A 22,826-nucleotide genomic window follows, 5' to 3' on the forward strand; every position below is an offset into this window, starting at 1 on the left:
TGGAGACAGAGATAGAGAGGCTGGTGGGGTCTCTGCTGTGCGGCTGTGGACGCGTGTTGGGGTGGGAGGGAGGCCGTGTGGGTGCTGGAGGTGGTGGACGTCTGCTTCCCTACGCTTGGGAAATGGATTTTAGACTCCGCCTGGGCTCTGGCACAGACGGGGAGTGTCGGCAGCCGCCATCCTTGCCCCCCATTCCTGAGGATCCTGGAGCCACCGTTGGTGACGATGGGGTCTCTGTTAGTGGGGAGAGGAGCTCTCAGGGACAGCAGGAGGGAAGGGCAGCAACTAGCAGGAGGAGAATGGACCGCCAAACTGACACCGGAGGGGGCAGGAGGGCTGCTAGGGGCCATGACAGAGCACCGCAGGTAAGAACCATCACACGCCTGTGGGGAAAGCATCGGACAAGTGGCCTGTCCCCAGAAGCTGGCCTCGGGTCACCAGCTGATGATGGTTACCTAGCCTTTTATCCAGGAGTGTCCAGAGCCAGGGTCTGCAGCAAGCAGGCTTCCTGCCTGCTAGGTCTACCCTCCCTTGGGTCAGATGTGATGGGAAGTCAGGACAGCTCTCAGGGGAGAAGAAGGACGATATAAACCCTAGAAAATTCACCATGACACTGCCATGTTAGGCAGAGGAAAACAAAGGCATAGTTTTAGATTCTTTAGATTCTAGACCTGCTAGACTCTTAGCATCCTGGAGTCCTGGGCTCCCAGGACCATGGAATGCTTTGGGCGGTGGTCCAGAATCTAAGGAAAGCTGCATCAGGATCTTGAGTTAGCAGGTGCCTTCGAGGGCATGGCACCTAATGGGCTGCTGTGCCAGGACCTCCCAGACGGTCACCTGCTCCGCAGCCCCTGCAAGCAAGGCTTTTATGGATGCCAACATGGCGGGGACATGAACACTTAGGTTTTCACTACAGCTGTGCCCGTCCAGGAGCTCTGGGGCCCAGGCCTCTCCAAACTCCGCCTTCCCCTGCCAGCCCCGAGGCCAGCCTGGATGCGGTCGGTGTCTGGGATGGTCGTGTGATCTGCCACCTCCGCCCCCCCTCCATCCCTCCCCCAGCTCTCCAGCCCCGCACTGGAGCCCGGCAGGTGAGGCAATGGGGACCGAGGGGCTGATGAGGAGAATGTCTTCAGCAGCCACAGGCCCGGGGAGCCGAGCGGATATTGATTTGGTCTATGGGAGCAAAGGGACCCGTTAAACGGGCTGCTGTGAAATCGCTCTGCCTGAAGCCAGCCATCCCTGCGGGTGGGCGGGGGACCTGGCGGGCAGGCGGTGGCTGGGCCAGCCTGTGGCTAGCACCCTGGTGGCGGTGGTCTTGGACACCCTGGCTCTAATGTACCAGCCCAGGGCCCGAGGCGGCCTGGTGCCCACAGACCCCTGAGCTCCAGCCACACCCCGCTTCTTGGCCTCCCCCCAGCAAACCGGGCGCCATGCCTTCGCTCATGCAGACCCCTCCCCTTTGCCTCTTTCTCCATCTCTTGAAATCCTCCTCAGGTTTCCAGACCCAGTGCAAATGGCACTTCCTCCATGAAGTCTTCCAGGTTTTCTACTCTCTATCCCCGACACTTTGAGAGAGGTGGGTTTTCTCTGGACTGCCTTCTCCAGTCCCTGTGACACCTATTAAAATCTGCTTGGTCTCCTCTTCCTCCCGTGCGGAGCCCTGTCTGGCTACTCCGGTTCATGGTCAATACCCATTCAGCCAGAGGCCACCTCCATCCCCCGGACACCCATCACAGACTTGCAGCCACGGAGTCTGGGGCTTGAATCCTTGCCCTGCCCCTTATGGCTCTATAACCTTGGACTACTTGCTTCTCTCCCTGGGCCTCAGTTTCCTCATCAATAAATAGAGATACTGGGCTCTACCTTTCAAAATCGTGAGAATTAAATGAGACAACTTTTGCAGAGGCCCAGAGAGGGCCAGTGGCTGCCTGGGGTCACACAGCAAGAGAGTGGAAAACATGCCGGGATTTCTGCCTCCCAGCCCCAAACTCCCCCTACCCCATTCAGCCTCCCGTGGTCCAGGGTCCCGGGCGGGGGCCTGCATCCTGCTGGAGGCCTGCTCTGTGTAACCTGGCAGCTGGTCACCATGACCTGAGGAACGACAGACCATCAGCCTGCTCAGGGCTGCGCCCGGGCCCCCCTTGGTTGTTTCTCTGGCCTGACCTGGCCTCCCCAGGGGCCCTTATCTGTCCATTCTCTCCTTTCCCACCAACCTAATCTCTCCGTCTTTTCAGGAGTTCCTGTTTCCTCTCTGCCGCCTTCTTGTCTCCCTCCTCAGGCCCCGTCTCTCCCATGTCTCCAGTCAGCCTCCCACACTTGGTTCAGAAGCCTCCTCGGAGCAGCTGGTCCTGTCATCCTTGGGGAGTCACGCTCTCTCGCGGGCCTTCTGGGCTTCACAGAGCCCAGTCTGGGCCTGCGCTCCTCTTAGGCAAGAGGGAGGTGGAGCGTGACAATCCTGCTGGTGGCCCGCATTCTGACACCCACAGGGCCATACCTGGGCCTTTTACATTTTCAGGGTTGGCTATTGGTTCAGGGGCCTCTACAGGGCTCCAAGGCAATGGTTTGAAGATTTCTACTCCAAAAGTCCAAAATACCAAGATTTTATGGCTCGAAATCTCTGCACACAATGAGATCCTGAGACCCTAGAGCTCTGAGGTTCTGGGATTCACACTGGAGGCCCCGCCCCTGTCTCACCGGGGTAGATGCTCAGCCTAGCTGCATGCTTCGAACCCTGATCTGGCCGGGGAGGAACAGCGCAGACACCTGTCCCCCACCCCCTCTTGACTGCCCAGCCCCTGACCAGCCAGAGGGGTGCAGGGCCTCGTTGCTGGCCTGGGCACTGGCAAGTGGCAGGTGTATAAGGCCCACTGAGTCGGGGGCCCAGCTGGGTCTCCTGTCCTGAGCCAGGAAGAGTCTTCTGCCTTTTATGCCACTCTTCCTGCACCTGGCCGGAGTGAGGACTCGTGAGAAGGGCGCAGGGTCTGGTGGCAGACACACCTGGGCCCCCAGCCCCGCACCACAGTGGACCTACTGTGAGATCTGGGGCAAGCCACCTCCTCTGCAGAGCCCTGAGGTTTGTGATCACCCTTTCTGAGAATCACTCTGGGTCCTTGGTCCGATTTTTTCATTTGCTTGTTCTGGTTAAGTTCCAAAGAACACCCCAAAATCCAACATTTCTGAGGCATGAGCTCAGCCCCAGGTGTGCCACTCCCAGATCCCAGATCCCCCGGTGCACTGGGCCAGTCCTAGCTCCCGAGGAGGCTCCAGACGGGTGGGGGAGGCAGACACAGACACAACACAGACCTGTACTACAACCTGGTTCAATGCAATGTCCCCGAGGAGCACAATGGCCATGGGAACCCAGAGGAGGTCCAGGCGGAGGGTGGTCAGGGAAGGCTTCCCGGAGGAGAGGACCAGTCAGCTGGGCCTTGAAGGAAGATTGGACAGTGGCTGGCCACAGAGAGCATGAGTGTGATGGCTGCTTTAATGGTTCAGAGGGTTGCAGGGAGCCCGAGGAGGGAGAGATCCCTCCCACCCGGGTCGCTAGGGAAGGCTTGCTAGAGATGGTCACGACAGCTGAACAGGACTCCAACAGGGAAAGTTCCATTCCAGGCCTGTGAAGCACAGCAGATAGGCAGAGGCAGGCCCAGCAGTCAGGTTTCTGCATCCATGAGTGCATGTGTGGTCTGCTTGTGGCTGGAGCAGAGGGCAGGCCTGGGCAATTGCAGGAAATGTGCCTGGAAGAGTGACCTATGACCTGGGGGAGAGGCCTTGGATGCCGGGCCAGGGAACTGGGGACTGGTTTTGCGGGCCGTGTGGAGCAAGGGGCAGCCCTGGGCCCGGAAGACAGCACACTCCAGGGCCTGTTCAATGCAGACTGAGTTTTCTGCAGAGATGCTAGCGAGAGCCTCTCCCTGGGATGCCCTGCAACCCCACCACCAGCCTTATCAGCTCTGTAACCACAGGAAAGGCCCTTCCCATCTCGGAATTTCCTCATCTGCAAAACAGATTGGGAGACCAGAAGACTTATCTTGAGGTTCCTTCCAGCCTGTGATTCTGTGACTCTGGCCACCCCGAGGCGAGCTCCCAGGCAGGGACTTGGAGGGTGGCCACACAGCCCTCTCTCTTCCCCTCAGTGATCAGACCAGCCTCTGGTGGGGGCGGGGGTGGATGTCCATAACATCCCACCCCCAGGTGCCTGCTTCACTTCACCAAATCCTGCCCGGGCTCCAAGGCCCTGCTCTGCCCCAACCCCTCCAGGGGGTGCCTTAGCTAGCTCTGGGCAGCGGAGAGCCCTCCCCTGTGTTCACGTCTCCTCCCCCCAACACAGAAATTCTGGTTACTCCCTTCGCTTACATCCTTGGACTTGTGGGGTCACCCCACGGCCAGAGCACGTGTGATTCACTAACTGCTTCTCTCTGGGGGGACCTGCCGAGGGCCAGGCGCGGAGGATACCCTCTACTTGCCCATCAGCACCACCCACCACCCGCCCAGGAGAGGAAGCTGAAGCTCAGAGAGGGCAGAGCTGACCACACCGAGACCCTCCCATCTCCCTGGCTGCTACTTCTCAGCGCCTTTGCCTCTTTCCCCCTCCATCTCCCTGACCTCCGAAGCCAAGATGCCCCAGGCCCTGGCCTTGGTCCTTTTTGCTTTTCTATCCCACCCCCGCTTAGTGATGATGCCTAAATGTGCATCTCAGCCTCTCCCCACCAGTGCCACTTGGGACTGAATCGACGTCACAATCCCCATGTGGCCAAGTCTGAGCACCAGTCCTCTCTCCATCCCCGTCTCAGGGCTTCGAGGTACCCCAGGCAAACGCTTGTGACCTTCTTGATCCTCCTTCGCCCACACCCCGCAGCCATAAAGAGAGCAAATCCCCATGGCTCCACCTTTGACACAGAACAGGAATCCAGACGCTTCTCACCACACCCAGGGCAGCCAGCCTGGCCCAGACAGAGGTGGGGGGGCGGGGGGGGCTTTCCCAACCACCAACCTTAATTTTCGCCATCCCCCTTTTACAAATGGGGAAACTGAGGCACAGAGGGTGGGTGAGGGGGGGAGCCTCCCCCAGAGTCACACAGAACACCCACGAGGGCTGACAGGAGCCTGGGTCTGCCACTACCTCCCTGAAGTCTGCGTCCCCAGCTCCCCCAGTAGATTTTCTCCAGAAGCTAGCTTAGCAGGTCTGACGACACAGCCCGGCTATGCCAGCCTGCGTGTGTGTCCCTGAGGAACAAAGAATCTGCCAGCTGGGTTTATGTTTCAAGACGTCTGTCCTCGCCCTTGACCAAGAGATCTTACGGGGAGATCAGGGCCGGAGCTCGGGGGCTAGGAACATCAATCGGAAGCCGCCTTGCCTGGAAACCCGAGAGTTCACCCGGCCCGGCCCCGGGACCTTCTGAGTTCACTTGAGGAGGCCACAGACCTGAGGGGCGGGCTGGAGTTCTCTCGCCGTTTATTTCACACAGCTGTTTAAAAAGCTTGTTTAAAATAGAGATCATTATATATATTTATTTATATATATATATAAAATATATAAAGAGGAATTGAGGCAAGCCACCCCAAAGAAAAAGCTATGTTTTATAAATATTTCTGTAGCTCCCACATCCCAGAGGAAGAAACAAAACGAAACAACAACAAAAAAACATTTACAACCCAAGCTAGTGGTTCCATGTGGTGGGCCCAGTAGGCTCAGACCCTGGGGGCAGCCGTGGGGGTCTCAAGGGCAGGGCCTGCAGAACATTCTAATGAGGGCAGGCAGACCCCCCCCCACTCCCTTCCCGGGGGGTTGGCGTCTCTGGCCGTGAAAGGTCAAGTCCGTACCAGTCCTGCCAACCCCAGGCCCCTGGCTTCTCAGAGCGGCCTGGAAGGCGGCGAGTGGGCCCTCCCGGGCTCCGGCTGCCAGGTTATTTTTAATCTTGTCGGTTTCCTTTGATGTCCCGGCCCTCCTTCCAGGGTGGCCAGGCCTTCTGTTCCCGGCGGCTGCCAAGCGGAGGCCAAGCACAAGCCACCTCCCACGCCTGGCATCTGGGATCCCCAAGCGACCATCCCCGGGGTGTGTCAGGGCCCCTGGTGGGGGCGGGGCTCCGAGGGTCCCGGGCGCGGGCGGGGCGGCGTCACTTGCAGACGTAGCGCTCTACCGTGCGCTCGCAGCGGCGGCACGTGACGTAGCAACACCAGTGGTACTTGCAGTGGCAGCGCTCGACCACGCGGTCCGTGTAGGGGTTGTAGCCGCGGCCGCAGCACATGAGGTCACAGCTGTCGCTGCCGTGGGACGTCTTGTTGCACTGCCTGGGGGGTGGGGGAAGGGGCGGTCAGGGAGTGCCCGCTCCCCGCTCCCCCTCCCCGGGGGCCGCAGCCTCCCGCTGCCCTCGGGCTGCCCCCCCCAGCTCCTCTTTTTTTTTTTTTAAAGATTTTATTTATTTATTTGCGAGAGAGAATGAGAGACAGAGAGCACGAGAGGAAGGAGGGTCAGAGGGAGAAGCAGACTCCCCACTGAGCAGGGAGCCGGATGCGGGACTCGATCCCGGGACTCCAGGATCACGACCTGAGCCGAAGGCAGTCGCCCAACCAACTGAGCCACCCAGGCGCCCCCCCCCCCCCCCAGCTCCTCTTGTAAGGTGTCTTGCTCTTGGGGGAATTGTAAATAATCCCTTTTCCTGAGAGCACTTCTCACTTTCCCCTAGATTTCTTTTTTTTTTTTTTAAGATTTTTTTTTTATTTATTTATTTGACAGAGACATAGCGAGAGAGAGAGGGAACATAAACAGGGGGAGTGGGAGAGGGAGAAGCAGGCTTCCCCGCAGAGCAGGGAGCCCGATCCCAGAGTCCTGGGATCACGACCTGAGCCGAAGGCAGACGCTTAACGACTGAGCCACCCAGGCGCCCCTCCCCTAGATTTCTAATAGGCATGTATCAAAACGACGGGAGTGTCTTGTTTCCTTGGAGGTGTCTTTTTTTTTTTTTCCTTCTACTTCTAAATACTGGAAGGAGCCTCAAACCACCCTAATGATCCTGTCTTCATATCCGTTCTTGAATTATATTGTAACAAATGTAAAGATCGTTTTTACATTGAGAATCCCAGGATAATTCTGGAATAGACAAAACGGCGCTGGAGGCAAAGTGAGTATGGGGCACTCTGTTCGTTGAGAGAGAGCCTCTGTCAACCATTTGCCCCTATGTGCCAGGCGCTTCCCGCCAGTATTTTATCTTCTAGGAGGCACGCAGGGTCCTTGGGTCAGTGGGATTATTATGCCCATTGTACAGATGGTAATGGGCGGCAAAGGGCAGAGGCCTGCTCAAGTTCTCACAGGAGTCTGTGGGCAAGCAGGGCTGAAGCTCAGGGGTCCTGAAACCAAGCCTAGCACACGCTCTCCCTACCCTAACGGCAGACAACCCAGAGGCTTCCAGCGGCTGCATATCTTTCCGAATCACACTCCTGGGGAGAAGACAAGGCAAAGGACCGGACCTAATCTAAGAGGCGAGAACAGATGGAAGGGGTAGGGCTGGAAGTAGGGAGGCCGGAGAAAGAGAGGCTGAGACCAGGGCTGGGAGGAGGCCATGGGGTGGGAAGGGGGGCGCGGTGCACGGAAGGAGAATCAGGAGGTGACGGTGGCCTGTAGGTCGGGGCTGCCAACAGTTCCAGGCAGGAAGGAACAGCGGAAGAACACATGCCCCAGAGGCAGACAGACCTGGGTTCAAGCCCCAGCACTGCCACTTACTGGCCGTGTGAATCAAGGCAAGCCACCTAGTCACTCAACCCCATTCGTGCCCCTGAGCCGTGTCCTGGAGGTCTCCGGATGACTCCTCCAGGAAAGGGGGGAATAGGGAAAAGTTTCATTTTTATTTCTAGATCCCTGACATGCAATGTTTGAAACCTGGCCTCCAACCCCAGAACCAGACAAGATCTGCAGGGGGCTGGGGAGAATGGGACTTGGAGAAAGATCCAGGGGCCCAGGGCAGGTTTCATCAGTGCAGAGGCCGCTGAAAGAAACATGACAAGAGGGCTGGGGTTTGGAATGGTGACCGCTGCTAAGGCCTCAGTTCACCAAGCTGGATGTGAGGAGGGCCGCAGGGCACTGTCCCCAGCTAGGGGGACAGCCTCTAGAGAGGTGCCACCCGTGCGCATGCTTCTTACAGTTAACGAAGCTCATTTACCTCCAACCCCTTGTACTTCCAAATCCCCTCACCTAGTAAAGCTCATGTTTCCCCCTCCTCCAGGAAGCCTTCCTTGATGTCCAGGCTGAGCCAGGGCACCTCAAGACTCCCCTCACCCTTGGGCTTTCCTCTGTCACAATCCAACCACTTGTCTCTCCCCCTTCCCTATGCCTGCCAGAGCGTCACGTAATAAACAGACGGGAAAGAGTCTGTGGTTGTAAGCTACTGAGATCTTGGAGCTGTTTGTTACTGCAGGAAAAGCTGACCCACACAGATGTCTGCAAAAGCCCATCTTCAGAGGAATGGCTGAGAGCTGAGTGTGGCAGGCAACCTGGTGGCAAGTGGGAAGGAGGCATTCAGAGAAAGCAAGGAAGGCAGCTGGTGCTGCGGGATGGGGCCTCCTGGTCAGTGGTTTGGGGGCAAGCGGAGTGGGGGGCCCTGGGAAAGCAGAGGCCTGACAGCCTGGGGGGTGGGGAGGAGAGAGCACCATTGATGAGCCCTTCCCATGGGACTGACATAGCACAGAGGAGCTGCCCCGTAAGTGTAACTGGCGCTGGCTGGCCACCCCTCTGAGGGGTGTGGTACCCTCTGCATTGTGCAGCAGATGAGGCTGAGCCTCAGAGACGCGAACGCATTCGCTCAAGGTCCCACAGCTAGGAAACTGTGGCGCGGGGGTGGGGACGAGCCTTCCCTCACACACGCGCGCACACACATCCCCCCATGCATCCGGGGAGGCCCTCTGTGTGCTCTGGGCTTTCCCTAGCCTCTCTGGGTTCTAGAATCCTTCTGCCCCCCCCCATCCTCATCACACCCACCCTGGCTGCCTCAGACCCAGACTCTCGCTCCTTCCTGTCTCCCGGGCCCGACCTGGTTCCATCTTCACTCCACCCGACCCCCCTCAATCTGGCCTCCAGATGGGAGCCAGGGCCTCCTCGCAGAGCCTGCTGCCCTGGCCTATGAAGACGGAGCCCCCCCCCCCAAACCAGCCCCCCTCTCTTGGGAGACAGGAGCGGGGGCTGCGGAGGAAGCAAATGCTGGCCGGGCACCAACTATGTGCCAGACACGTTCTCAGACACCCTCGCTCTGGTTCAATATTCTTTTAACCCCGCAGAACACTAGTTTTGTGGAATGCTATTAGGGGCTCCTTAATAAAAGAGTTCCACAGCCAAACACCTCTGGGAAACGTTGGCTTAGGCAGATCCTTTACTGTGGGATTCCTCTGAGCCTTTAAAATGTTCTTGTGCTTTGCAAATCGCCAAAGAGAATTTCCCACTCACATCTGATTGCAGGACTGTCTCTATCATAGCATCTCGGGACTAACTTCCCCCAGAGCCATCTCTGGGAAATACTGCTGCCCTGAATCCTCACCAGCCCTGCCTGGCACACAGTAGGTCTGCAGTCACCTCGGTTCCCTTTCTTTCTCCTGTCCTCAGCCGGCTTTGGTGGTAGTGATGGGGCCCCAGCCCCGGCTCTGAAACTGGGGACCAAGGGGAGAGAGAGCTGGGGCCTGGGAGGTGGGCGCGTGCCTGTCAGGGGACATGGGACTCTGTCTGTCCTCAAGCCAGGCCTCCCGCTCCTGGTGGCCCTCTGAAAAGCAGGCGCCCAGGCTCCGTCTCCAGCTCTGTGCAGACTGCCTGCGCGGCTGTGGGCTAGCTACTGAGCCCTTGTGCCTCAGGTCCTTATTTGTCCAACCAGCGGCTTAGACGACATTGACCCTTCACTAACTCACTTGACAAACACTTATGAGGACCTGTCTTCTGCGGGGCAGCTTCTGTCCCTGCCAGCCTCCCAGTGTGGTCCTGTCTTTCCCCATCTTCCCACCAGGGGGAAGGAGGGGGCTCTCACCAGCCTCCACTCCCCAGCGGCCCCTGCCTGAGCAAGGTACACAGCGGCCCCTCCCAAGAGCTCTGCTGGGGGCCCCCTGGACCCTGGCACCTCTGCTCGGCACTCCTGGGGCCACCTCCCTCAACCGGGCAGGGACTCCATCCCCCAAATGGCAGCCGAGGTGAGACTCTGTGCCTGGCCTTGCGCTGGTGTGGGGCCTGTCGGCAGAGCCGACCCCTTCCTGCCAGGGTGGCAGCAGGCCCTTACCTGTCTTGCGTCCCATGGGAGCCCACCTTCTCGTTCTTCATGCAGAAGTCGGGTGAGCTCTGCAGATAGACAAGCTCCGAGTCCTTCACAGGCCTGATATCCAGGTCCTTGGGCACCAGGTGCTTGCGGGTGCCCATGGGTCGATGCACTACCTTGGTGGCTGACAGGTAGCGGGTCTTGAGGTCAGCAGCCACATCCCGAAGCTCCTGCAGCCCCTTCCAGCAGGTGCGGATGGAGCAGGACCCAGATACCCCGTGGCATTTACACTTCATTTCCAGAGAGGCGCGCAGAGCCTGCAGACAGGGGAGGGCGTCGGGCTGGGCGGCCAGAGCCCTCTCCCTGGCCTGCCCGGGGACCCTGCCCCACCCCCACACATGCTGGGTGCTATCAGGGAGTCATTGCCTACTCTGGGCCTCAGGTGAGGGAGCTTTTGGCTCTAAAGCTGGGGACTGTTGCAGGTTCTCAGCTCCTTCCCCAGCCTGGGGGTGGCTGGCAGGGACAGGAAGGGAGTGGCATTTGCAGGGGTAACAGATGTCAAGTGCCCGAATACATAATGTGGCTTAATCATCATAACAGTCCTTCACGGGAGGTATCGTTACTTTCCCCATTTTCAAAAGAGGAAACAAAGGCTCCGGGAGGCCAAGTCGCAAGCTCAAGGTTGCACAGCTAGAAAATCCTGAAGCCGGGATCTGAACTCAGGTCTGAAGGCAATTCCAAAAGCCATGGCTTTTAATTGTTCCACGCTTTTCTCTTGCACAAAACTGGGGCTCACTGAATGCTTGTTGGAAGAAAGCGAAAAAAGAGAAGGAAGGAAGGGGAGGAATGAGGAGGGGGGCGGAGGGGGGCAAAGAGGCAGGAGGTAAGTGCATGGGGGCGTATTCCCTGGCCTGGCTGGCCCTTCCCCTCCACTGCCTGGTGACCCCCAGCAGCCTCCCCCCGCCCCGGCCACCGGTCAGCAGCTCTGTCCTACTCTGTGCAGGGCAGGCATGTAACTGCTACCTTGCAGAATGGTTGCGGAGGAAAGGGTTTTGTGAACTCTAACAGTCAAATCAACACTGGTTTGAAAAATCAGTCCAATGACTGTGGTGGAGCCGGGAGGCTTGGGCTCTGGAGCTTGGGGAGACTCTAGTCCCGGCTTCCGAAATGACTCTGTCCCATCATCTTCCTTGGGCCTCAGTTTCCCCAGGTGTACCTGAGGGGCATGAGTTAGATAGATGTCTTCTGCAGGCAGTAAAGTTTTGCGTTTTAACCCTTGCTTCTTGGCACACAAGACTCGGATCCCTCTGCCCAGGCCAGCTCTCCTGTGCGGACCTGCAAGGTTTATGGGTCCCCTGGGCCTACCCCTGCATTAGAAAGATGGGGAAACTGAGGCACAGGGAGGGCAGAGACTTGCCCAAAGTCATTCGGTGAGTTAGTGCAGGAGCTGGTAAGGTCCCAGGGCTCCTCTCCTTCACCGGTGCCAGGAAGTGGGGAACGAGGGAGTCCACTGGGTCTAGAATCTGGAATTGGCTCAGCAAAGCCTGTGAAGAGCACAGGAATGAGGTGAACCCGCCTGCAGGGCACATTCAACCTCCCAAGGGCATCAAGGTACTTTTGAATCATCAAGGACAGGTAACTACTGCTGCAGGCCCCTAGTGTCTCTTGGCCTCAGTTTCCCCAACTGTCCAAACACGGCCTGGACATCCTAGAATCCTTCCATGAGGGAGACCAGTGAGAGAGGAAGGTGAGGATGTGGAAACCTCTGGACTTGGAGTCCCACAGACCTGGGCTCCATCGCGCCCTGCATCCTTGGCCAAGCCACCTAAGCTCTCTCTGCCCCCCTTGCTGCCTCTGTACAATGGGCCTGCTGGGCCTGCAGGAAAGCATGAGGAACCATCTGCGCCTGATGCTCCACGCCTCAGGCCCCCCACTCCCCGTTTGTAAGGGGGTAGCAGCCCCTCCTCACAGGGGGGTTTGTGGACCACAGGACAGACAACTCATCAGGCACCACCACAGCGCTCACAGTGCTCAGAGTGGTATAAAGCGTTGTTGTTTTTTTTAATTTTCTAAAAATAAAAAGGTCCATTCATTCACTTATGCATTCACCCCAACCTTCTGTGGAATGAGGTGAGGAATTAATGAGAAACTGGGAGTAACAGACGTTGGGGGCCATCTGAGTCTGGAGCTGGGTGGGAATCCCCGTTAGGGCCAAGGAGACGACCCCGGAGGCTAAGGCTCTTGCCCCACAGCCCTCCCCACGCCTCCTCCCACACCCAGCCCCGGCAGGAGTCCCCACGGGAGGAGCCTGAGGAACACGGCCAATGGGGACTAGAGCGTACCCAGCCAGTCCATTTTATAGATGGAAACACTGAGGCCAGAGAGGAAGTGACTTGCCCAACATCACCCAGCCAGTTTAGTGCCAGAGCCAAGGCGGGAACTCAGAGCTCCTGACTCCTAGCTCAATGTTCCTTCTGCTCCACCCAACATTTTCAGTTGAAATCCTGGTGGACCCCCTAGAGGAGGAGGAGGAGCCTGGCAAGCCCCAAGCAGCTGGAAAGGGGAGAGCCAAGGGGGGACCGGGAGCACATGGGTGTGGGTGGATCAGGGCCCGCCGCCCGCCCCCCACTCCATCGAGGCACACTGGTGGCCCTTTCCTGGCCGATTGGCACAAGCACAACCATCTGGGGTGGGTGGGGTGGGTGGTTACCTGTCTCCCCACTTCACTGTTGTGTAGACGCATCAGTTTATTGGCTTGGGATCCTGTTTTTTTCACCTTCATAGGAGCATCGGAAAACTTGGCCCCCATGAGGAGCCCGTAGCTGAGGTTGTCCGCACATCCTCCCCAGCGGTTCCCGGGCCCGGGTGGCTCACCTGGGACAGGGCCGCAGGAGCAGCCGGGCAGTTCGCCGGAGGTGCAGGCCCGGGCGATGGCGTGGCTGATGGCGGCCGCCGACAGCGCATACACGAAGGCTGACTCCCGGGTCCCTGTGGGGAGGTGCTGGGTCAGCTGGCGCGGGTGACCCGGGGACAGGACCCCACCCAGGCCTGAGGGCGTCCTCCTGAGTCCCTGCCTGCCTCTGTGGGGCCGGCAGGGGACAGGGGCTGCAACCAGGGGGAGGACAGCCCTAGGGACATTAATCTGTCACTTGCCCATTCTCCCACACATACATTAGCTGACTTGGACACTCGCTCGAAAACTCAGTCCCACATCCAGAGGCCCGCACACCCCACATACCCAGAGGCACCTTGCTCCCACACACTCACGATTCTGGACCTGCCCCTGCTTCCCCGCGCTCCGTGTTAGGAGCTACTCTTCAAAGAACTTGTCCCCGAGGGGCAGATGAGTGTGCAAAAAGCCAGCTGTAGGTTGAAATTTGTCCCCCAAAAAGATAGGGTCAAGTTCTGACCCCTGGTACCTGTGAACATGACCTTATTTACAAACAAGGTCTTGACAGGTGTGATGGAACTAAGATGAGGTCATCCTGGATCACAGTGGGCCCGAATCCAATGACTGGTGTCCTTACAGGAAGGGGGAATCGTGGATACAGACACGTGGCGGGGGGGCCCCACGGGACAGAAGAAGGGATTGAAGCAACGCATCGACAAGCAAAGGAACAGCAAGGCTGCTGGCTGCCACTGAAAGTTAAGAAGAGGCAAGGAAGGATCCTCCCCGGGGCCATCGGAGGGAGCACAGCCCTGCCGGCTCCTTGATTTCAGACTTCTAGCCTCCAGAACTATGGGCAATCCAGTTTTGTTGTTTGAAGCCCCTGTTTGTGGGACTTTGTCACAGCAGCCTCGGGAAACCAATCCGGAGCCCAACGTGCCTCTCCTGTAGGGTGTCCTTGCCTTAGCTCCACACACGTCCCCTCCCCTTCTCAAGCCTCAGTTTGCTTAACTGCAGAATGGGAATGATAATACCTACCTCACAGGCTTCCTCTAGAGTTCAAATAATTTGGGAAGGAAGGAAGCTTTGTCAAGTGCTCCACAAACCTTAGCTGTTACCGTGCAGGGGAGACATTAGACCCGCTGGGGCCCTTCTGCCCATCAGAAACCCCCAAAGCCACCCCGGAAGGCACCTGCTCCGGACAGTGGGGCCGCTACCTCCCGCTGTGCATCTCACAGCGTCTGCCGTCACGTCGGTCTAGAATGACCTGTGCCCGCCTGTCTGCCCGAGGAGGGTGCTCTCCCGCCCTCGTGTTACCGCCTCCCCTCCCAAGAGCCTCCTGGGCCGCATCCACCCTTGCTTCGTGCAGCAGGGTACACATGTATCTGTGCTCCCCCTACACTGGTATATTCACTCACTATGTGCTCACTCACTCATCAGTTCAGGCCTGGATACCCCCGTCTGTGACTACTTCAGCCACCCATCCATCCACACCTGTATTCTTCTCTGTGCGCCCGTCCATCCCCCACCTAGTCACTCACCCACCCGTCGCACAGCCATCAACATCCAGCCAGCCAGCCATGAACTCACCCACCCATCCAAACACACATACACGTCCGCCTGAATTCGTCCGTCCCCACCCGCGCGCACTCCGCAGGCCCTGGCAGCCCCCGGCGGCTCCCTACCTCTCTCCAGGTCAAGCAGGTAGTTGGGGGCAAGCTCGATGGAGGAGCAGTTCCAGCGCATGTCCGCAAAGGCCCTGCGGCAGGCCTTGGTGACCTCGCGGGCGGCGTGCACGACGGTGCGCATGAGCTCCAGGTTGCTGCGGCAGAGCTGCACCTGCGCAGACACCAGCCCCTCCAGCTGCTTGCAGTGCTGCGTCTGGTTCAGCGCCAGGGCCGCCGGGGTCTTGGACAGCGCCCTGCACACCACCGGAGGGCGACAACCAGTGGGAGGAAAGACGGCGTGAGGGGCCCCGGTGCACCTGCCCCTCGGGTCCCAGCCTTCCCTCAGGGGGCTTGGGGGCCGTTGCTGGAAGGAGCTGGGAAGCTAAGACGCACTGAACTAAGACCCTCCAGCTCCCTGTGACCTTGGGCACGTCACTGTCCCTCTCCGGGCCAGGCCCTCATTCATAACGTAGGATCATGACCTCCACCCCACCTACGCTTGCTTCACTATCGTCAGCCTAACAAGAAACAGTTTCACAGCTCACAAAGCACTCACACCCGCTTCCTTGTTTAGTTCTCGCACGGCTGTGAATTCGGACCCCTTACTCAGCAGCCAACGCCGAGCCCCTGTGTGTGCCGGACGCCGCGCTCCGTGCTAGGTTCCAGTCACCTCAGAATCCATGCCATTACCTGAGCACTTACTAGATGCACAGTCTGAGTTAGGAGCTCACCATACATCCCTTCGTGTAATTACTAAAGTCATTTATTGGGCTGTAAAATCCCACACACATGCAAAGAATTTATTAAAGGATTAAGGAGCCACTCAATTTTGTGATAAATTAGACTTGGCCATGAACTTGCTGTGTGCCCTTAGATAAATCACTGTCCTCTTCTGGGCTTCAGTGTCTGTACCTGTAAACTCTATTTCCCAGAATCGGTTCCAGTGAGATACTCTGAAAAACGGGATCCATGCATAAGCACATCTGGGGAACCTGATATACTCTGTCCCCCTTTGGAGAGTAATTGAAGCACATTCACATTTTAAAGGCCCTGCCTGAGAAGTCCCACACAGCAAAGCAACAGGCTTGGTTCTGTTTAACTCAGGAGGTGGCTAAGCAAAAAGCCCTTTGTTTGAGAAACGCTGACCTCATCCATGCTTTGGGAAATGTTGGCCTGGGGGTCTCTATGAACCCTGGTAACGTTATAACACCGAGGAGCTTCCCAGATCCTGGCTCTAGGTACTGGGGTTGCAAGGCTCCAGGACCAGGGGTACATCCTGGATGCACGTTTCTCGCAGAGCCTTCTCCAAGGAGCAGGCTGCATCAGGCAGCACCTACTCTAAGTGCAGGCTACAGGGACCCCAAGAGCCTTAAAGGGTTCTGCATAGACTCATCCCCTGCCCCAGACCCAGCTGGCCCTCAGCAGGCCAGCAGAAACTCTAGAGGAAGCACGGCGGGGAAGGGGGGGGATGGGCCAAACTGCAGCCACAGTGCTGCCGCCCACCTCCCCCACCCCCCCACCCCCCCGCTTGCTACGAGCACCACAGTCCTCATCCAGGGTCAGGGCTGAGACCTAGTGAGGCCAAGATCCCAGAACCCCCCACCTGAGATCCCAAGGGACATAGCAACGTGCTAAAGAACAGCACAGGCTCGGGTAGACTCCTGGGTCTGTTGTTCTCCCTTGTGACCTTGAGCAAGTCACTTGGCCTCTCCTAGGCCAGCAACGTCTCAGCACTACCTGGGGGAGTAACTCAGTGGGCCTCATGTGCTCTGCCCAGGGCTGACACAGCCGGTCAGTGCTCAGGGAGGGAAACTACTACAGTCACTGCCCTGGTGGTCTTTTCCTACCTGCGCCCACTGAGTCAAGGTCCCCCAGACCTCTGCAGCGTCTCGTCCTTGTCCCTGGTGTGCTGTAACATCTGGCCATACCAGACTCCTGGCTCCTCTGATGGGGGACTGCCTTACCACCATGCCTTGGCCCAGGAATACCTCTCCCCTTGCTCCTGTACCTAAATGAATAAATGAACTTGATCTACTTGTGGAAGAAATATTTACTAAGCACCAACTCTCCCTGAACTCCTTTGGTAATGAACACGACACAGATCCTTTCCTCAAGGAGCCCCGAGTCTAATGGCTACACAGACCCATCCACAGTTATAAGGCAATGACCCAGATGTTCCAGCTCGTGGGCTGGCCCAGGGAAGAGCCCAGGCTTAGGGTAAGTTACCCAACCTCTCTGGGCCTCATGGTCCTCATCTGTTATAGGAAAATGATAATTTCCACTTCAAAAGGTGAGGGCAAGACTTTAATAAGATAATGCATATAAAACATCTGGAACATTCACACATGGGATTGATTGCCTCTACTTATTGCTGGGTGAATCCTGGACCAGAGAGTCAAAGACCTGGGTTCTAGCTCCAGCTCTGCCCTCTATGTGCTGTTCATCTTGGGCAAATTGCTGCACCTCTCGGAGCATCACCTACAAACGGGAACTCCTAGAGGTCTTGGAGGGGCTGAGACGGATACTAGGAGCTACATTAAGTCCTAATAAGTCAGTTTCCCCCTGCCTCTCACTCTCCGCCATGTGCCCCACCCATCCTACCACTCCAAAGTAGAGAAAGCAGACCCAGGACAAGTGGGCCCGGCCTGATGTCTGCAGTCCGGCTGGTACGACCCAGCCTCAGATCAATCGTGGCTATCTAGGGCCCCCTCTCCTCACTGCTACCTCCGGCCCGTCCCTGCCCTCCAAACTACAAGCAGGGAAATGTCTGGTGTATTTGGATGCAGACCTTAGGCATGGTTTCTTGACCTACACTGAGCCATCCGCTCCTCCCTGGCCCTCTGAGCCCCGGAGGCCTGTGTAGGCCGGAACCCCTCAGGGAATCTCTGGTCTGGATTCCTGCAGCCTAGACCGGGTGAGGTGTGGCCACAGAGAGGCAGATGCCATCCCTGCAGCCTGTTTCCTGGTCGGTACAGCCCGCCACCTGCACCCAGCGAACACTACCCACACACGCGGACACACTACCCCACGGAGGCACGGCACTCCCCCGCTGGCAGAGCCTCTCGCTTCACGGCCCATCCCATGCTCACAGAGGGGTCAGCCTGGGAGATGACTACCCCCTGCCCTTTGTACAGGGGCGCTCTGGGGCCCGGATGCCCCACCTTCAACCGGCGCCATCCTCCCGTAGACTCTGGCCTCTCCTTCCTGGGCCCCCTCTCTGCAGGGCTGGGGGCTGCCCACACTCAGCCTGTCCCGAGCCCGCTCTGCCCTTCATCCTGGCCCAACTTTCTTCCTTCCCCTCCGCGCCAGTTTTCTGTTTCACAGTGGGAAGGGTGATAGGAGATATTCGAGAAAATCCCTGGCACAGCCCCAGGGAGCACGCAGTGGGCACTCAGGCAGTGAGGATGCCTTCCTAGTCCTTGCCCTGGGTTCCAGCCCAGCAGTGGATAATGAAGGCCCAGGCTTTTCCGGGGGAGCTCAGCACTATCAATTCCTGAGTGCCACGTGCTTTGGCCCCAAAGTTCAGGGCGCTCTGTGCTCCTGGCCTGGGGACCTGGGCCACTCTAGGTAGCCATCTGTCCCACTCTGAAGTCACCCAGGCTCCACTTCCCCAGCTGGGGGTGAGAAGAGGTGCTAGGAGGGAAACCCCAGTGAGGACCCCCCAAGATGAAGCTCGGACCGCCAAGGAGGGCAGAGGACAGATAGGAAGCATCCTGGAGAGCCTTGGTGGGCGAGGAACTGCTGGAGAGAGTGGGGCAGATGGAGCGGCCAGCTGCAGCACACAGGCCGGGAGATCTGGAAGCAGGGGGCAGTGGATTCCACCCCTTCGAAGAGCAATGCGGTCATCTGGTAATTAGAGGTAATGACCGTTTCTAACTAAGTCCCCCTCGGGGAGGTAATCAAGGATTAGGGCAGGAGGCGGGGGAGTTACCTGTCTGGACATCTCCTCTGGCTTACCTCGCTGCAGCAGACCCCTAATTGAAAACATTTTGGTTTATCAGGGGATGGGGACATGGGGGAGAGAGTAGAAGAAAGGACAGAAGGGAACAGAGTTCACAAGCAAGGCCTTTGCCAAGGATACCACTGTGGTGGCCAAGGTCTCTCTCATATGGGAGTCGAGGGTTCTCCTGGGAGTGGCTCGGGGCCGGACCTTGGGCAAGTCACTGGCCCTTGCTGGGCCTCAGTGTCCCCATCTCATTGTGCAAGCAGGGACACCGAAGCCAGGAGAAGGGCAAGGCCTGCCCAGACGTGTACACAGCCAATCAGGCAGAGCCAAGCCAGAACTCAGGCATCCCAGATCCCAGGCTAGAGCTCTTTCAGTCCCATTTTAGAGATGAGGAAACAGGCTCAGAGAGGCAGAAGCTATTAATTTGCCTGGGGCATGGCTCGTGGCTAATGGACTGGCAAAGCTCAGGCTGAGGCCCAGGTTCCCAACAGGTGGGCATTCTGGGCCACCGAGCCACATCTGGTTTCAATTTCTGTGTCAGATGCCCCTTTCACCTTCAGCTCCCTTTCCGAAGCCCAGGGCAGCAGGACCCCCGGAGACAACCCCGGGACAGCTGAGTCTCCTGGGTGAGCCCCCAGCCTCCCGGCCCCACTGTACACGTCCCTATTTCCAACTGTCCCATGGCCCCCTGCAACCAAGAAGCCACGGAGCCAGACCCCCTAACTCCACATCCTGCCTCTGCTGCCTACTAACTGTGACACCCTGTGAGTTAGGGGCCCCTCGCGCCTCCATCTCCTGCTCTGTTCAACGGGGGTGACAGCAGAACCCACCTCCCATGCTGATCGGGAGATTCAAATGAAACAATATACATAAAGTGCTCAGAACAGGGGCACCTGGGTGGCTCAGTCAGTTAACCGTCTGCCTTCGGCTCAGGTCATGATCTCAGGGTCCTGGGATCGAGCCCCGCATCGGGCTTCCTGCTCAGTGGGGAGTCTGCTTCTCCCTCTTCTCCTCCCCCCTCCATTTGTGCACACTCTCTCTCTCTCTCAGAACAGTGCTTGGCATGTAACAAGGCCACAGACACACACACACACACACACAGTTGTTATGCTTAAACTCCACTCCTGTCTCCCCCTATATGTTCAGCTCCAGCAAGAGTTTAACCACTATCAAGGGGTTCAGCCGAATGGAGCCCATCTGCCTGGTTTCTGATCCCACAGCCACCATTCACTAGCTGTGTGACCTTGAACCAGTAACTGAACCTCTCTGTTCTTTAGTTTCCTCATTTGTAAAATGCTAGTGGTAAGAATATCACCTACCTCATGAGAGTATTATCAAACTTAAGTGACTAAAGCTCTTGGAACAGAGTCTGAGGATTTACGAGTGGGCTCCTATAACTCCTGGTTTCTCTGTTTCCCCACTGGGCACTGTCCTGCCTCCCTGCTTTCCTCCCTGCTGTTCCTCCTGCCGAGACGCCTGCTTTGCATTCCATCCTTGGCCATCGAAAACCTACCTACCCTTTGAAGCCCAGCCCAAAGTCACCTCCCTTAGATGGGACTAACCGCTCCTCCTCTGGGCTCCCACACTCCCTCTCCTAGGACGCAGCCCAAAGTCCACTTTGCATTTTTACACGTCCATCTCCCCCAAGGAGAGGAGCTCCCGTAAGGCAGACACTGAGTTGTATCCATTTTTGCAGCAGCCCAAACTGTGCAGTGGGGATGGCATGGGTGTTGGGCTTAGCTAGCCATCTATTCCAGGCCCTCCCGGCCACATGCCACATGGGGGCCCGTGCAAGCCACACACTTGTCAGAGCCTCGGCATTCCTGCTGTGGCGTGGGAATGGTAGCAGCTTCCCCCCCAGTGCTCTAGGAGCAAGCCTCGCTCTTGGCCTCTGACACTCCTAGTGCTCTTTGGCAAATCATTCCCAGCTCGGGACCTCAGTTGCCTTATCTGTGAAATGGTGTGGTGGGTAAGGAGGGCTTGGACGCTCTGATCAGAGGGTCCCACCAGCTAGCACAGTGCCAGGCACCCGCAGTAGAAGGTGGCTGACGTCTCACAAAACTAATCAGAAGCAGCTGAGAAGAGCCACTGAGCCCAGGCTTCTTGCAAACAAGAAATGCTAGAAACAAGATGGGGTCCCCCTTCTGAATCACCAATTCATCGATAACTCAGCCCCAGGAGGGGCAGGGCCAGTGAACTCAGGACTGTTTGCCGGCGGCCCAGCCACAATCGCCCTGTCTTGCAGCTAATCCAAGAACCTTCCTCATAGCCCCTCCCCAGCTCCCATAATCTGTCCCTGCCTGTCTTATCTTCGTGGCTCCCTCTCCACACCCAACTCTAGACCTGTCCTGTCCTGGACATCCCCTCCTCCCCACTGGCCCCACCCGCCGAAGTCCCAGAGACTCCTCAGGCCCTACCTAGGGTCACCAGGGTTCACAGATCACCCCGGGGGGCCCAGGTATGTGCCCCTCACCAGGTAGTCTTCCCCCCCCCCCCCGGGGACCCCACACCACCACCCTGGTCACTGCTAGAGCGCCTGGGAGTTATTTACGGCCTGGGCTTCTCTCCTCCAGCGGGAGGGCCGCTCCTCCAGGAAGGGGCTGGGTGTTACTCCTCTCTCCGCCCCCCTGCACGGCCCACAGCCCTGCACAGAGCCGCACTCCCTTCTGCAGGAGGGAAGAGAGCCTCTGTCTCCCACCTACCGGGCCATTAATAATTTCTAGCTAAAGGAATACCCTTCCCATGTGCACAGCACCTGAGCCGCTTCTCATCCGATCTGAGTGAGCTAGAGACTCCTTCCCTCCTTTGACAGAGGACACTGAGGCTCCCCGAGGTTGAGTGACACTTCCCCAAGGTCACCCAGGTGGAGGGGTCAGGAGACTGACGAGGAAACGTGATATTGAGCAGGCCGGCGCGCAGGGGCACAGACCCTCCTGATTGGGCCCCTTGACCACACTGTCTTTTTTCATCCGCCCCTGTGGAGGTCTTGCGCGACGCTCAGCCGCACGGACCGGGCAATTCTGTCGCTCCTCACGCCCTGTCTCGATCCTGCCTCACAACCCTCGGGGAGGTAAGGACAATATTTTACAGAGTAGGAAAAGGAGGCTTAAGAAGAGTGACTTGCCCAGGACCCCCAAGCCAACTTCTGCTCCCGGGTCTGGGCACGCTCACGCGATCCCCAGGGTGCCCCCTTCACATTAGCCGCTGCCCCCAACCGCCTGTCCCACAGCCCGACTGCGTAGACGCGCGATCCCCACTTACAGCCATTTGATGCCGTAGCACACGCCGGTCTGGAGCGCCAGGGCGAAGAGGAGCGCCTCGCAGACCCGCGGCCGCGCCCTCATGGTCGCGCGGCACGCGCGCTCGGGGGTCGCACCCTGGAGGAGCTGCACCGAAGTCCCGCCGCGCGCGGCCACCGCCGCTCGTCCTGCGCGCACACCGCCTGCGGTCGGGGAGAGCGGAGGCGGCGGGTTAAGGCGGCGCGCAGGGCGGGGGCCGCCGGGGGGGGGGGCGTTTTATTCAAATTACAAAGGAGGGGTCCGGCCCGGGAGGCCGAGCGCGCGGCGGGCGTCACCTCCCGCCCCGCACAGCCCCGGGACGCCGCAGGCGTCTGGCTCAAATTAGGTGTCGCCCGAGCGCGGCCCCAGGCTGGGATCCAGGCTGCCGGCGGGCAGGGGAAGGGGCGACTGGACCAGAGACCGAGAGAGAGGGAGACGGCCGGTCAGAGACCGAGGCAGAGGGAGCAGCCGGGCACAAACTGACCTCGGGAGGGACGGAAAGGAAAGGAGGAAGGGGATCAGGGCCGAGGCCCGGCACGCGCGCGCGAGCAGATGGCGGGCCCAGGATCTGCGTTATCTCCAAAATATTAAATACTAGTGAGTAGGGAGGGCCTTGGCAATTATCCTTCCCCGCTGGGCCTCAGTTTACCTCCTCTGTAAACTAGGGACACAACTGTGATTCGATCTGGGATTCAGACACAATTCGCCTTTTATAAAGGAAGTTCATGATCGCATTTGCTCCTCCCAGCAACCCTGTGAGATAGGTACCATCACTGCCCCCATCTCACAGATGAGAAATCTGAGGCCCGGGGATGTGGAAGGGCG

At 58.3% G+C, this 22,826-nt stretch overlaps 1 protein-coding gene across 2 annotated transcripts in view; it reads right to left on the reverse strand.

Annotated features, from left to right (window-relative positions):
- Positions 1-5,491: 5,491 nt before the first annotated feature.
- Positions 5,492-22,826, reverse strand: part of WNT11 (Wnt family member 11) — a 20,640-nt gene continuing 3,305 nt past the window's right edge. For both annotated transcript variants that reach the window (XM_081798868.1, XM_081798869.1), the window contains exons 2-6: positions 21,985-22,165; positions 14,796-15,031; positions 12,934-13,211; positions 10,248-10,540; positions 5,492-6,291 (exon numbers count right to left, since the gene is read on the reverse strand). In XM_081798868.1, coding sequence (XP_081654994.1) covers positions 6,117-6,291; positions 10,248-10,540; positions 12,934-13,211; positions 14,796-15,031; positions 21,985-22,067 — 1,065 coding nt within the window. In that variant the 5' untranslated portion in view covers positions 22,068-22,165 and the 3' untranslated portion in view covers positions 5,492-6,116. The remainder of the gene's footprint in view (positions 6,292-10,247; positions 10,541-12,933; positions 13,212-14,795; positions 15,032-21,984; positions 22,166-22,826) is intronic.

This window comes from Leptonychotes weddellii, chromosome 11, assembly GCF_054177405.1.
Source record: "Leptonychotes weddellii isolate Sample4059 chromosome 11, ASM5417740v2, whole genome shotgun sequence".
Taxonomy (NCBI): domain Eukaryota; kingdom Metazoa; phylum Chordata; class Mammalia; order Carnivora; family Phocidae; genus Leptonychotes; species Leptonychotes weddellii.